We start from the raw sequence: 13,341 nt of genomic DNA, 5'->3' as shown, positions 1-13,341 counted from the left end.
TCATGACATGTGATGAAACATGGGTTCACCATTTCACTCCAGAATCCAAAAGAGCATCGATGCAGTGGAAGCATATGGAATCACCACCTCCCAAGAAATTTCGAACAGTTGCGTCTGCTGGTAAAGTGATGGCAAGTGTCTTTTGGGATAAACAGGGGATTATTCACATTGATTTTTTACCCCATGGTGTCACTATCAACAGTGAGTATTACTGCCATGTTCTGCGTGATGTGCATAAGAGTTTACGGAAGAAACGTCCGGGTTTCATCACAAAGGGTGTTCTCTTTTTGCAAGACAATGCACGACCGCATACCGCTCAACACACATTCCAAACATTCCAGGAAATCGGCTGGGAGATATTACCACACACCCCCTATAGTCCTGACTTAGCGCCAAGTGATTTTCACCTGTTTGGACCCCTGAAGGAATTCCTTGGAGGAAAACATTTTAACACTGATGATGAAGTGAAGAATGCTGTCCTACAATGGTTCCGCCGTAATGATAAATCCTTCTATGCGGAAGCATTCCAGGCGTTAGTTAAACGCTGGGATAAGTGTATAACTGTAGCAGGAGGTTATGTGGAAAAATAAATCCAGTTACCACACTTTGAAATTTGTTCTTCTATTTTTTTTAAAAAAAAGTCCCCGATTGACTTGAACGACCTAGTATTATTTGTGTGTAACAGCACTCTTACACACAACTCTCACCACTTGGTGAGAGGCAGTAATACATATGTTTGAATAATCTGCTTGTACCCTTGGATTTTTTTTTTAAAATTATACTTGAATTTTTTCATGGCCCTTGAGTGGCAAACCTGAATAACCAGTTGTGAGGTGCAGTCAATAAACATCGCTGGGGCACATAGTAGTTCAGATGTCTCTTAAAACTGTAGGTCCAGTCTCAATGAGCTTATCTGTGCATAAAGTGAACTTAAATATTAAATACCATACTTATCTCTTTCAATCTCTCTCCATCTACATCACAATGAATTGAATTTCATTGAATTGTTGTTTTAAGTCAACTTTATGCACAGAAAGGCTAATCAGGACTGGACCTACAGTTTAAAGTAAGATCCAAACCACTGTGCCATGTGGCTTCACCACGTATAGAAACTGGGATCCCTTGATTACAAGGCGAACTCCATCACAATGATTCCAATCTCATGTGCACTGCAATTCAGATAAATATTTCTTTGTATTCTTGTTATTTAGCATTGCATTTCTGCCACCTTTGGCTAATTGTAATCATCAGAACGAGTGATGATGAAATTAAATTAATGAAGGGATCAAACAACGCCAGGATTCAAACCAGGGAACTTCAGTGGCAAAATTGAAAGTTGACCACCAAGCCAGCCTCAGATAAATACTGATCAATCAGTAACTCAAGCATCAGCTAATCAAATACGCCATGTCCCAAAATGATTATCAGGGTTTCAAGTAGTTCATATATTGCAAGAGACAAAGGTGAACGTGCATCCTCGATGGTGCAGTGGTTGCGTTGTCACCTCATAAGCAAGGGGTCCCGGGTTCGATACCTGGTGGAAGCACATAGTGTTTCGGATCCCACTTTAAACTGTAGGTCCAGTCCCAATAAGTCTTACTGTGCATAAAGTGGACTTAAAAGACACCAACTCAACTGAACGAAGGTGAATATTTATATCGTACACATACAATTAAGAATGTCTGTGGAAGTTTGCTATCCTGAGCGTTTTTAATTTTTTCCCTTCAATCAAAGCAGCATGTTTGTATTACAAGATGGAAACTCCCATGCAGAAGTCCTTTGGTGTCATTGACTTTGCAAAGTGTGGTTCTGCTGTTTCAGTTCAGCGAGCTTTTTGATGGCAGTTTGGAAGTGATCCTCTGTCCAATAACAAACTTTGTCGCTGGTTTAATAAGTTTCAAACAACTGGATGTGTCTGTAAAGGGAAGAGTTCTTGTAACCGATCTTGACGCACCCCTTATATAAGTTGACCTGCCCTCGCTGGGGAAAAAAGGGCGGCAAGAGATGTTAACGTTTTTTTCTGGGGGACGATTGATGTGCGTTGCAGGGAAGACAGTCTGAGTCAAGCATTGATACGGTTAGGATCCGTGTTACGTTGGTTATTGGTTTCGCGGGCTGTGAAAAACTGTTATTGAACTAACGGCCATGATCTCTGCCGGAAAGAGAGATAGTGACTAAAGAACAAACTGTAAGTGAACTATCGGCCATAATCTCAGCCGGAAAGAGATATAGTGTCTAAGGGACGAACTGTGAGTGAACTATCGGCCTGTGCAGTATCTCTACCAGAACCTGAGAAAAGTTTACTAAAGAAGAGAGGCTACATGTTTATTATGAACCAACAACAGGAGGATTAGAAGATTGAAGACATCGAACTCGGTATCAGCAAGATTTGTGCTTTCCCCCAACTCCCCCTAAGTGTTCAACTTTAGTGTTAGTCAGCGTGTTTATCGCCAAGTGAAGTAAATACCAAAGTAGTTACATCGAAGACATAAGTACTCTGTGTAATAACCTCTAAGAACTAAGTTTAGTCTATCTCAACAAATTCACACCGGAAGCTGACTAATCTGTGTATTCCGGAATCATTTGTAAACCACAGACGTTAGGTGCCTGGGCCTTTAATAAATATTAATACTGTATTTTGTGGTGTGTAAATACTTAGATAGTAAAATATAAAAATTCACTGCTAGTCTCCTTTTGTGTTATTGACGTTGTTCGACGGCAGAATAAAAAAACGCACTAGTAAAAGCAAAAAGCAAAGAAAAAAACGTTATATTCTGAATATCCAGGTGTATCGAACAAAAGTGTTTGGGAAGAGTTGTGCTACCAGTGGATGCATGCCGTGTCACGAGAGGTGCTCACATTGAACATTTATAAGATACACTGTGTAAACTTGTTGAGTTGTTGTGTACTCCCATGTAAGCTTTGTAAAGTAAAATTCCTGTGGATATTAATGTGTCTGACAAATTTACAATTCATGATGGGTTAAAACAAGGAGATGCATTATGTCCATTGCTCTTTAATTTTGCCTTAAAATATGCTGTTAGGAAGGTAAAAGAAACTAACAAAGGACTAAAAATTATACAATGTGACTCAGCTGTTAGCATATGCAGATGATGCAGACTTATTGGGGGATGATGTAAATACAATTAAGAATAATGCTAAAATATATTTTTTTAAAAATCAGCTAAAGATATAGGTTTGGAAGTTAGCAAAGAGAATATTAAATACTGTATATGCTTACAGCCTGAAACCAAGTGTTAGGTAATAATCAAAGTCTAATTATATTGATAACAACTCATTTGAACCAGTTTCCAAATTCAAGTACTTAGGAGTAATACTAACAAATTAAAATGATATTAAAGAGGAAATAAAAAGCAGGCGTAATTCAGGAAATGCATGTTACTTTTCTCTTCATAAACTTTTGTCATCTTGTTTAGTATCTAAGAAACTAAAAGTTAAAATATATAAAACAGTAATTTTGCCTGTAATATTATATGGATGCGAAACTTGGTCCCTTACATTGAAAGAGGAACATAAATTGAGAGTATTTGAAAATGAGATCCTTAGGAAAATATTTGGGCCTAAAAGAGATGAGGAAACAGGTGAGTGGAGAAGGTTACATAATTTGGAAGTATATAATTTGGAAGTATGTAATTTGTGGCATTACCCCACACCCCCTATACACATTCATGGTATGGTGCTAAGCACAGGGGAACACTTTACTTATAATTTGTATTCATGTCCAGATATTATTAGAATGATTAAATCAAGAAGACTTAGGTGGGCAGGCCATGTGGCACGAATTGGGTAGGAAGGAAGGGTTTACAGGATTTTTGTTGGGAAACCTGATGCTAAGAGACCAGTAGGAAGACCAAGACGAAGATGAAGGGAAAATGTTGAGATGGACCTAAAGGAAATCGGTAGGGATGGAAAAGAGTATATATCTCTTGGTCACGATAGGGACAGATGGAAGGCCTGTGTTGCTGCAGCCATGAACCTTCAGGTTCAAGAAGCCTAGAAGGTTAGTTAGTAAGCAGGTGCGGTTCGTGCATTATTTACCCAGGGGTTCACTGAAGTGATGTGACATATATTCAGTTTCCACAAAATATACTTCCTTCGCCTAACAAAAGGATGGGGGAGGGCTTAAAAGATTTGTCCAGAATTCTTTTTATCTGGGAGTATAAGGTTTTGTATTAGGGGTGTGCGAAAAAATTTAGGGCTGAAACTACAATAAATTGTGCCTTTATGAAAAAAGTTGAGTTTTGTTGGAATATCATGGACGTCCTCAAGTAGGGGCAAGTAATATATTTTTTCCCCAGCAGGAGCAAAAAACACTCCTTCAGTCTGAAGTTACTGCAACGCTTTTATAATAATTACCAAAAATTACTGTGACTGAAATTAAATTATATGCATGTAATATATAATTTTTTGTTTACATTCAATTTCCATGGGGGCGGCCCCCTTTTCCCCTTCCGGACGTCCATGCCGACTAATCAGAACTGGTCCTACATTTATTAAAGGGAAATGGCAACTAATGGCATGCGCATACTAGAAATTGAACCTGAGACCGTTTCATTGATACGTGACAGCTTTGTTCAAATTTGGGGCTGGTCGACCAGCACACGCTTTTTTTCAGTGGACAAGGAAGTTTGTTTACGTTAATTATGTGCATTTTTATCAGTCATTTCTTACCTGTGCGGACAGCAACGCCTACACTGCATCAAATGACGTAACCTAGGTAAAGTCCATCCTTCGCTTCACTCGCAGCATCACTTAATACTTTCCAACAAGTATCCAAGCACTTCAAAAACTAACAAACTTGAGACGATTGACACCGAGCGACAGCGAGTCACGTCTTTGCGCCATTCTTTCTCTTTCTTGAACCCGAAGTGTTTCCACCTTTAAGGAAAAACCTCTGAATGCATGCACGAGCTATTTTGGTAGTGTATATCCTTTATTTTAATTCATCGCATCTAATTCCAGCTTTTATTTGTTTCCACTCATCCAGCTCTGCCACAATCTTGCATTTATTCCAAGAAGTTCGGTGCAAAAATGATACAAGAGAAGATTGAATATGTAATGTGTGCACTTCGAACTTGAACCGCACACAGCAACACTGGAAGGGAGGAAGCAGTGAGAACGGAGCCTTGTCCCGCGGCTTCTGCGAGAGAACGAACTGCGCATGACCGTTGGGTGGAGACATTGGTTCTGCAATATCATCTTCCGTGTATTTTGTCCTATACCCTCCTCGAGCTTCTGCTCCCGCACAAAGCTTTCACAATGGCAAGCGCTGTCCTGTGGGGGTTCAACTGAGGGTCTGTATCAGTGTGGCCGATTCGCGGTTTCTTATTCTCAGCAAAAGAGTTCGCCGTATTACGAACACAAATACATGACTTATTGTGTAGAATTTTTAGCGAAATAATGTGAAAATGTAAAGACATTGTTTATTGTTTGTTCTCGAGGTGATTATCGTATATTACTGGGGGTTCACTGATCCTGTGCGCTATAGAGCCAACCGCGCCTGTTAGTAAGTTAAGCTTTGTCCATGTACGCCACATATAAGGGAAATTAAACACTATGAAATACCGATTGTAAGTGGCACACATGCCCGTACCCAAGGGGGGCCATGCCCCCCCCCTCGAGCCATGATTTTTTTAAAATTTGAACGTATAAAAACATACAAAAATTACGTTGATGGCTTTCCAAATTTTGCATGAATTTCCATTTTGTCCTTGCACAAATTAATAGGTTGTTTCTGGACAGAGGCAAGCTCTAGAAGTCTGCAGTATGCAATATTGGGCTATTTTAGTTCTATAACCATTGATGCAAGGCTATCAGGCGTTCCGATTTCGTCTGAACAGTCCATTCCTTTTAATCCATGTCCCGACCTTTTTGCCTTGGCTCGGTCCAAATGTTTCACATAATTAAAATAGAGGGGAATTTTCTATACTCTTTACATTATGGAAGAAAGGTTCGTTCCTCAATGACTGCAATACAAAACCAACCATTTAAGGTGCAGTTAGCTCTACACCTGCACCGCAAGGTCTGTGATCCCTTTTCGCCACCACTGAGCAGAAGGATAAAAAAAACTTTTTCTTTCTTCGACATCAGAGTTTCCATTCTGATGTCCATTCTGCCACTCAATGGCTTAGGGTTAATTAATATTATGTAAATAGGAGAATCCACTTCACAGCAAAATTGTTGCTAGATTTTTGGGGCAAAAAATTGCCTGAAGTACTTTTAACATATATTGTTATTTATCCAAAACACTCAAGAAATTACGTACATAATTATTTACGAAATTCTGTCAATCGGAATTTGTTTTACTGCAACTTTTCTTGTTTTCTACTTGTAATTGTCTTGAACATAAATACACAGTGTTGTGACCGTACAACAGACAACTTTCACAGTGTGCCAAAAAATTTGATGCTACGAGCCATTGATAATGACATTTTCTATTCCACATGTATGCATCCCCATATAATAGCTTCTTGGTTGCCACTGGCATTTATTTTTACTGTCGAATAAGATTCTAAAAGCGAAAATACACCATAGAGACAATATTACGCCAGCAAACACACTGCCAGGGTGAAGTTACTTAGCCGTTCCCTCCAGATAATTTATTTACAGGGTTCGAACTGACTCCAAAGTCCTGAACAACTGGAGGAGTCAGGAAAACAAGGCTAGAACTGAGGTCATTGGAAACAAATGAATTTTTTAAAAAAGGTTTCAAAACCTGGAAAAATCAAGGGAATTAAATGATTTTTGCTTGGCAGACTTTGTAATCGGAAACATGTTTTGTTATATCTTCCCAACAATCTTCCTTTTTGGGTAATATTGCTTATGAAAAGGTTCTTTCATTCTATTTTAAATTTATTTTCAAAAATTTTCAACAAACGTGATTAATTTGATTAACTTACAAAGTTGAAGTGTAACTCTTATTTTTAGCATGTTAAATCATTACACAGTTATGTAAAATACCTAGAAAAGTCAGGGACTTTGCAAAGTGGGTGTGAACCCTCATCTATCAACCCCACACACATATGTTGCTTTTCGTAGGCTATTTGAATTATTTGCATTATGCACACATGTAGTCTACCCCCATCATACAATTTTTTTTCGCTCTCTGACAGAAACAAATGTCAATGTCAACTGCAAATATTTGTCACGTGGTTGCTGTTCTTCAACATTTTATAACAAAATGAGCAAATTTCTCTACCCACCTTCTCCTATACACCATCCACACACATCCACACACATACACACACACACACACACACATTTATATATATATATATATATATATATATATATATATATATATATATATACACTATCTACCAAAAAGTAATTGGGCACCTATGATGGTGGTTAATTTAGTATCTAATTTGAATCATTTAGTATCTAATTTGATTCGTGTGGCCTTCATGTTGTTCCTTGAGCAAGAGAACCACTTGTGAAAGTGATGGTGCGTAGTGCAGAGTTATTTGATAAGGGCATAATTGTGGGCTGCCACCTCAGTGGGCTGTCTAGCAGGGCCATAGCCGCAAAGTTAAACAGGCCCAAATCAACAATAGCATTTGTGCTTCGTAAGTGGAAGGTGCATGGACATTGTGACAATGGTGAACTTTCCGGGCATCCAAAAAAAATTACTAACAGAAATCGGAGAACCCTAAAACGTGAAACAGGACACAGCCGATGGCTACCATCAGACAGGACTTTACAGCAGCAACAGGGGCGTCAGTTTATATTGGAACATTGCGAACAGAGGCCCACCAACTCGGATATTCCGGAAGAGCAGCGGCACATAAGCTGCATATCATCAAAGTGAATAAAGCTCAGCATCTCAAGTGGTGTTTGGACCATCTCAAATGGACACTGCAGCAGTGGAAAGAGGTTGTGTGGAGTGATGAGTCGAGATTCACAATATTTCGGTCTGATGGACGTGTATGGGTGTGGCGGTTACCCGGGGAACGGCTTCTACCAGAGTGTATAGTGGCTGCCAGGAAATTTGGTGATGGTGGAGTAATGGTGTGGGGTAGTTTCTAGTACTATGTTGTGGGACCACTGGTGGTTGTTCATGGCACAATGAACTCACAGGCATACTGTTCAATAATAGACCATGAAATGCTCCCAACCTTGTGGCGTTTTTACGGAATGGACCCCTGTTACTTCCAGGATGAAAAAGCTAGGTGCCATGTTTTGGAAGCTACTATGCAGTGGTATGCTAACAACAATGTTCACCGATTGGTCTGGCCTGCACAGAGTCCTGATCTCAATCCCATAGAACACCTTTGGGATGCATTGGACCGGCAGGTGAGGTCCCGGGAGATGCGGCCAAATTCAATTGTCCAACTGAGTGCGATATTGGAAGAGGAATGGCGACTTATTCCCATGGACTTCTTCCACAAACTAGTCGAGAGCATGCCTGACAGGTGGCTGCTGTTATAGTACCAAGAGGTGGCTCCACGAGGTTCTAACAGGGTTCGCACCAGCATAAAACAATTTTGTACAGGTGCCCAATTACTTTTTGGTAGATAGTGTATATATACAGCGTATAATATAAGAGAAAATTTATTTAAAATTTGCCCCCCCCCTCAAAAAATCCTGGGTACGGGCTGGCACACCTGTTGGGTTGAAAGTGTACTTATCTGCTAGATTTAGACATTTATTGTGGAGTTTTTTTTAGAATAGTTTTAACTTAACTGTGTGACAGTGACAACAGTATTGAGTGTGAGTGAAATGGCGAAGCCAGGTACGTACAAGTGGCAGCAAGCTTGGAATGCGGTAAGCTGTTGCAAGGAAGATTTAATTGAAATGGATGGTAAGATTATTCACTGTACTTTACCTTCACAAAGAGGAAACAATACAGGACTACAGTTTATTTTTGCACTCCACTAAAAATATTATTTTAAATGAAAGCACAATACAGAAGGTTGTTCGCTTTATATCCGACCATATCCGCCACCACCGATCATGTTCAATTGGACCCCCAGCATTGTGGACTATCGCCCGGCATCGCAGTTTCCATTGCGACAAGCTCCGATGCAGGACAGGCATGGGAATTCTGTTCCACTCATCCCTGCATGCTTTTCATAGACCATCCAGGGTGCATGGGCAGCGATGTTGAAGACGTTGTTTCAACAGTCCAAATACACAAAAATCCATTGGACTGGCATCTGGGCTTTTCACAGGAATGTCTTCAAACGGAATGACATGAATTCCTAATTCCTCTGCCATTTCCTTATAAAAACGTAGTGATGTTGTGGCGGTATGACTCGAAGCCTTGTCCATATGGATCATCATCTGGTTCACGTCCATTCCATACAATTGTGGGATGTCTCTCCGATAGATAGGTGTCAGAATGGAGTCTTGAAAGTATCTGGCATTCACCTTCACGTTTTTGTCCACCTTGCGCATCATCAACCTACCCTCATATCCGAATCCCTTCACAACCATAAAGCCAAGAGGAAACTTTCCCTGCACTGATGAACAAAGTTGCTGCACTGCTTGCCGTCATTGTCATGGTATGTGATCGCCCAAATGTGACCAACAGCAGTGAGATGGACATATGATTCATCCATTGTGACAACGTTCTTCCATTTGGAACCTGCCAGGTACTTTTCATACAGTTTCCTGCAGTTTGTCTTATGTTCGGCAATGTGACGCAGTAGAAGCTGGCGTACACGGGCCTTCTGCACACACTTCAACCTGAGGCGCTTGCGAATTGTTTTGTTCACAGTTGACGGTGCAAGGTGAAATCTGTGGGCCATATCACGTTGAGTCGGGGGATTTTCTTGGCACGCCAATCGACGGATTCCCCTTTGCACTACAGATGACACTTTGCTTGCAGCCCTTCTCCTGGTGGTTTTCGTTGGTGAATGTTTCGCAAGGAGAGCCTGTTGTGTGTAACGGACCACAATAGCTTTCGTAGTAGTCACCCTGAGTGTTAACCCATTCTCCTGACACTGTTTCACAATGCGTACGTATGAAAACTTAGCATGGAAAAGGGCCATTACATAACCCTCCCAATACCGGTTGATTTTCAGTGCCATTTGATAACATTCACTACCAACATTCACACTCCTACAAGGCCAGACACAACACTGCTCCCGCCAGCAGACCCATAGTTCCAGCATGATATGGCAGGTGGCAGCACCGAATCAAAAATGGTCGGATATAAAGCGCACAACCTCTGTATATACCACTAACATGTAAAAGGGGTACATTAATACGAAATGTAATGTATCCCTTTTTACATATGAATGATATGCATTGCGCTTTCATTTAAAATAGTGTTTTTAGTGGAGTGCAGAAAAACTATAGTCCTTTTTTCTCCATTTTCTGGCAATAATTTTCCCTTTCTTTGTCTTTTTTAGAGGAATTTTTTTCCCTTTAAAATCCGGTCTCTAATAATAGACCTACTCTATGTGGATCTCATAATAACTATATGATGTACCAATAGATACTGAAGACATCAATTGGTTCTTAATCAATGCACTTTCTTGCTGAGAATTAGTGTTCCTATAAAACTTACCGATAAAAGTGAGTTCCTGTTACTTCCATCCTAACTTCTGAGCAGGGAATTCCAGGAGCAACTGTGGGGCAATAAGGCAACATGGCGGTGTCATTTTTAAGATTGTAGCAAATATTTGGATCTGCACGTGTAAAATTGCAAGTGTCCCAGGGAATGCTGACTAGCAGTGTTAATACTGAGTACCACAAAAGTTCTGTCAACCAAATACATAGAACAATAGTTTTTCCTAGAGTCCTAAGAACCATAGTATATCCAATTCCTGAAAAGAGATTAAGCACTTTCTATAAGTTCAAATCTAATGCTTCCAATGTATATTGTTAACTAGTAATAAATGATTTTCACATGGCATGTAATTTTGTTTCTACACATTTTTGAATATTTTATCGATAATAGTTACTAGGGAAGTATGGAATATTTAGTGATGTTTATGAGGCACTCTTATAAAGGTTACCAACTTTTTTTTTGTAACTTTCTTCTTTTATAACACTTTTTTTGATATTTATTATCTTGCATCACTGTTCTACCTCTTTTGGCTGTGAAGGTAGAATGAGTGATGGTAAAGATGCAAAGAACCTGCCCAGGCCAGGATTCGAACCTGGGACCCCAGCCATAATGCTATTATATGTATGTAGGCAAATACTCCCTACATCAGTGGCGTGGCACGACTTTTTCAAAAGTGTTACTGGCCATCAGTATGACAATTATGCCTGCTAGACATTATCACCCCCCCCCCACAAAAAAAACCAACATATCTTCGATCTAGATTAATGTTCATTTTGTTCTTTTGTGCAATTCACACAGTGATTTAGCCACAACAAACACTCCTAGAGAGAACTACCACTCATGAAACAGTTACAGCGAAAATCCAATGAATAGTGGTAGACCCTTGTCAATTCTTCATCTATCTCTCTGTTTATTCCCAGTGAGCTGCAAAGGAGAAGAACCACACTTTTCTCGGGTCAGTTTGACATTTCTGTGGTGAGTAGATGACAGAACTCCGCTCCTCCAGTGACAGTCAATGTGGAAGGAAAGCCCAGCTGTACGTACTAATGTTGCCAGCTTAGTATTTTGGAGCAAGGTTTGTCCAAATCACGAATTGGACTAAGGAACTATATTTTCCTCTAATACCTAACTGGTCTCAGATGTAGTTAAATCCAGCCTTGGCCTTGCAGTCTACCTCTAGTTGCTTCACAGATATAATATCCCCATTTTAGGTGGGATTTAACTCTTTTCTGCCAATCCAATGTGACAACACTAGCCTAATCCGGCAGGCCTGACAAGTAACTGGGCCTATTAACAGGCATATGAATTACCCCATAGCATACCTTGCCCCAAAGTCTTCTCCTGCTCTTCCCTTGCAATGTCGCCCTCTCCTCTTGTTACCTCTTCAGGGTAGTGGAACGGACTTCTTCTGTGATTCTGTCGGCTGCAGAAAAAAATGTCCTCTGCAATATCTACTGGATGGCAATGCTGTTGGTTAACGTATTAAACAATGTTGTCATTTTATTGAAACAACTTTTTAATTCTTTACATTTTGCTGTTACCTGCGGTAACACCAGTTACATATCTCACAGCAAATTTTGTACCCAAATAGAGTGCAGTAGAAGATCTCCTGACGAATGCAATCACATAATTTTCCATTTGGAATACATATAATAGAATCATACCTCATAAACATGGATAAAAATAGATACTTCATTAATGAGAAAAACAAACTATTTAATCATTCACATGCCTCCCCTTGCTTGATAGCTTAGGTTATTTACTGTGGCTCCAACTGTGTTAGATATTTGACTGTGGGATTCAAAAGTTAATCAGTGACTTGTGTAATCATGAATTTTTCAGTTGATCAAATGTTGTTTATTTAATTACTTTTCCCTCTATATACAATGACATTCTATTAGAAAGTAAAAACAAGTTATCGTGTTGTTTGGTAATATGTCATTATAAGTTAAAGGAACTTTTATTTTTAAAATATGCTCAATAAAGACTTTTGAATGAAACCAGTAAGTTAATTGTTCCAAAAAGTATATCTTTATGATAACACTAGAGAACAAATTTCAACTTCTTTTCTGTATCCTGGATAAAATAATATGATCTTTACTAATTTTGGTGCGAGGTATTCAGAGAAAGTCTCAAAATTTGTGCATCACGTCTCATTTCTGACATATACAGGGTGTCTCAAAAATCATCAACTGAGACTTTGAATATACTTAACATTTGTACAAAAAACAATAGACACATGAACCTAGTGTTAGTTATTAACTTTAACTATATGAATATTCTTTAAACATCAAACACAAAAGTAATTCTCTGCATGAACATTCAGTATGGAATGAAAGCTTGTAAGATGTAAAAAGTATATTGTAAGAAGGAAAGAAAAATGGATAAAAGACAGATATGGAGTCACTTGCAATAATTTTTGATATGTGTCAGTGGACTCAGTTGGTATTTATCGAATTGATAAAGGAACCAGTGGCAGTCCCTCCATGAAACAGAGGGAACAGGCTGTTCCCTCCTACTTATCGTGCTTTTGAGCTATTTAAATTATTTATATTAACATAATAAGAACACTTCTTTCTCCCGAAATCAACGTTTCCAAAAGTAACACTGAAGAAAATCTTTCACCGTGGCTGGACGTTTGTTTACGTCACCTACCCCCAACCCAACACATCATGGCTCTCACCCTCTACTGTCTGATGCCGAGTATTTCCGACCACGCGCGAAGGTAAACGATCCACACAGCACCACGGAAGCTGAACACTCTAGCTGTTCCCCCAGAGATATTGCGGATTCACTTTTCT

The 13,341-nt window shown here is 39.4% G+C and overlaps 1 protein-coding gene across 3 annotated transcripts in view; it reads right to left on the bottom strand.

The window, feature by feature from the left end:
• LOC146004752 (sodium-dependent proline transporter-like) overlaps positions 1-13,341 on the bottom strand; it is a 78,719-nt gene that overhangs the window by 47,796 nt on the left and 17,582 nt on the right. For all 3 annotated transcript variants that reach the window (XM_083143724.1, XM_083143725.1, XM_083143726.1), the window contains one exon: positions 10,538-10,796. In XM_083143724.1, coding sequence (XP_082999850.1) covers positions 10,538-10,796 — 259 coding nt within the window. The remainder of the gene's footprint in view (positions 1-10,537; positions 10,797-13,341) is intronic.

The sequence above is a fragment of the Lepisma saccharinum genome, chromosome 22 (genome assembly GCF_977018435.1).
Source record: "Lepisma saccharinum chromosome 22, izLepSacc3.1, whole genome shotgun sequence".
NCBI classification, from domain to species: domain Eukaryota; kingdom Metazoa; phylum Arthropoda; class Insecta; order Zygentoma; family Lepismatidae; genus Lepisma; species Lepisma saccharinum.
The sequence above is the reverse complement of the archived record's forward strand: the minus strand, read 5'-3'. Positions and strand labels throughout refer to the sequence as shown.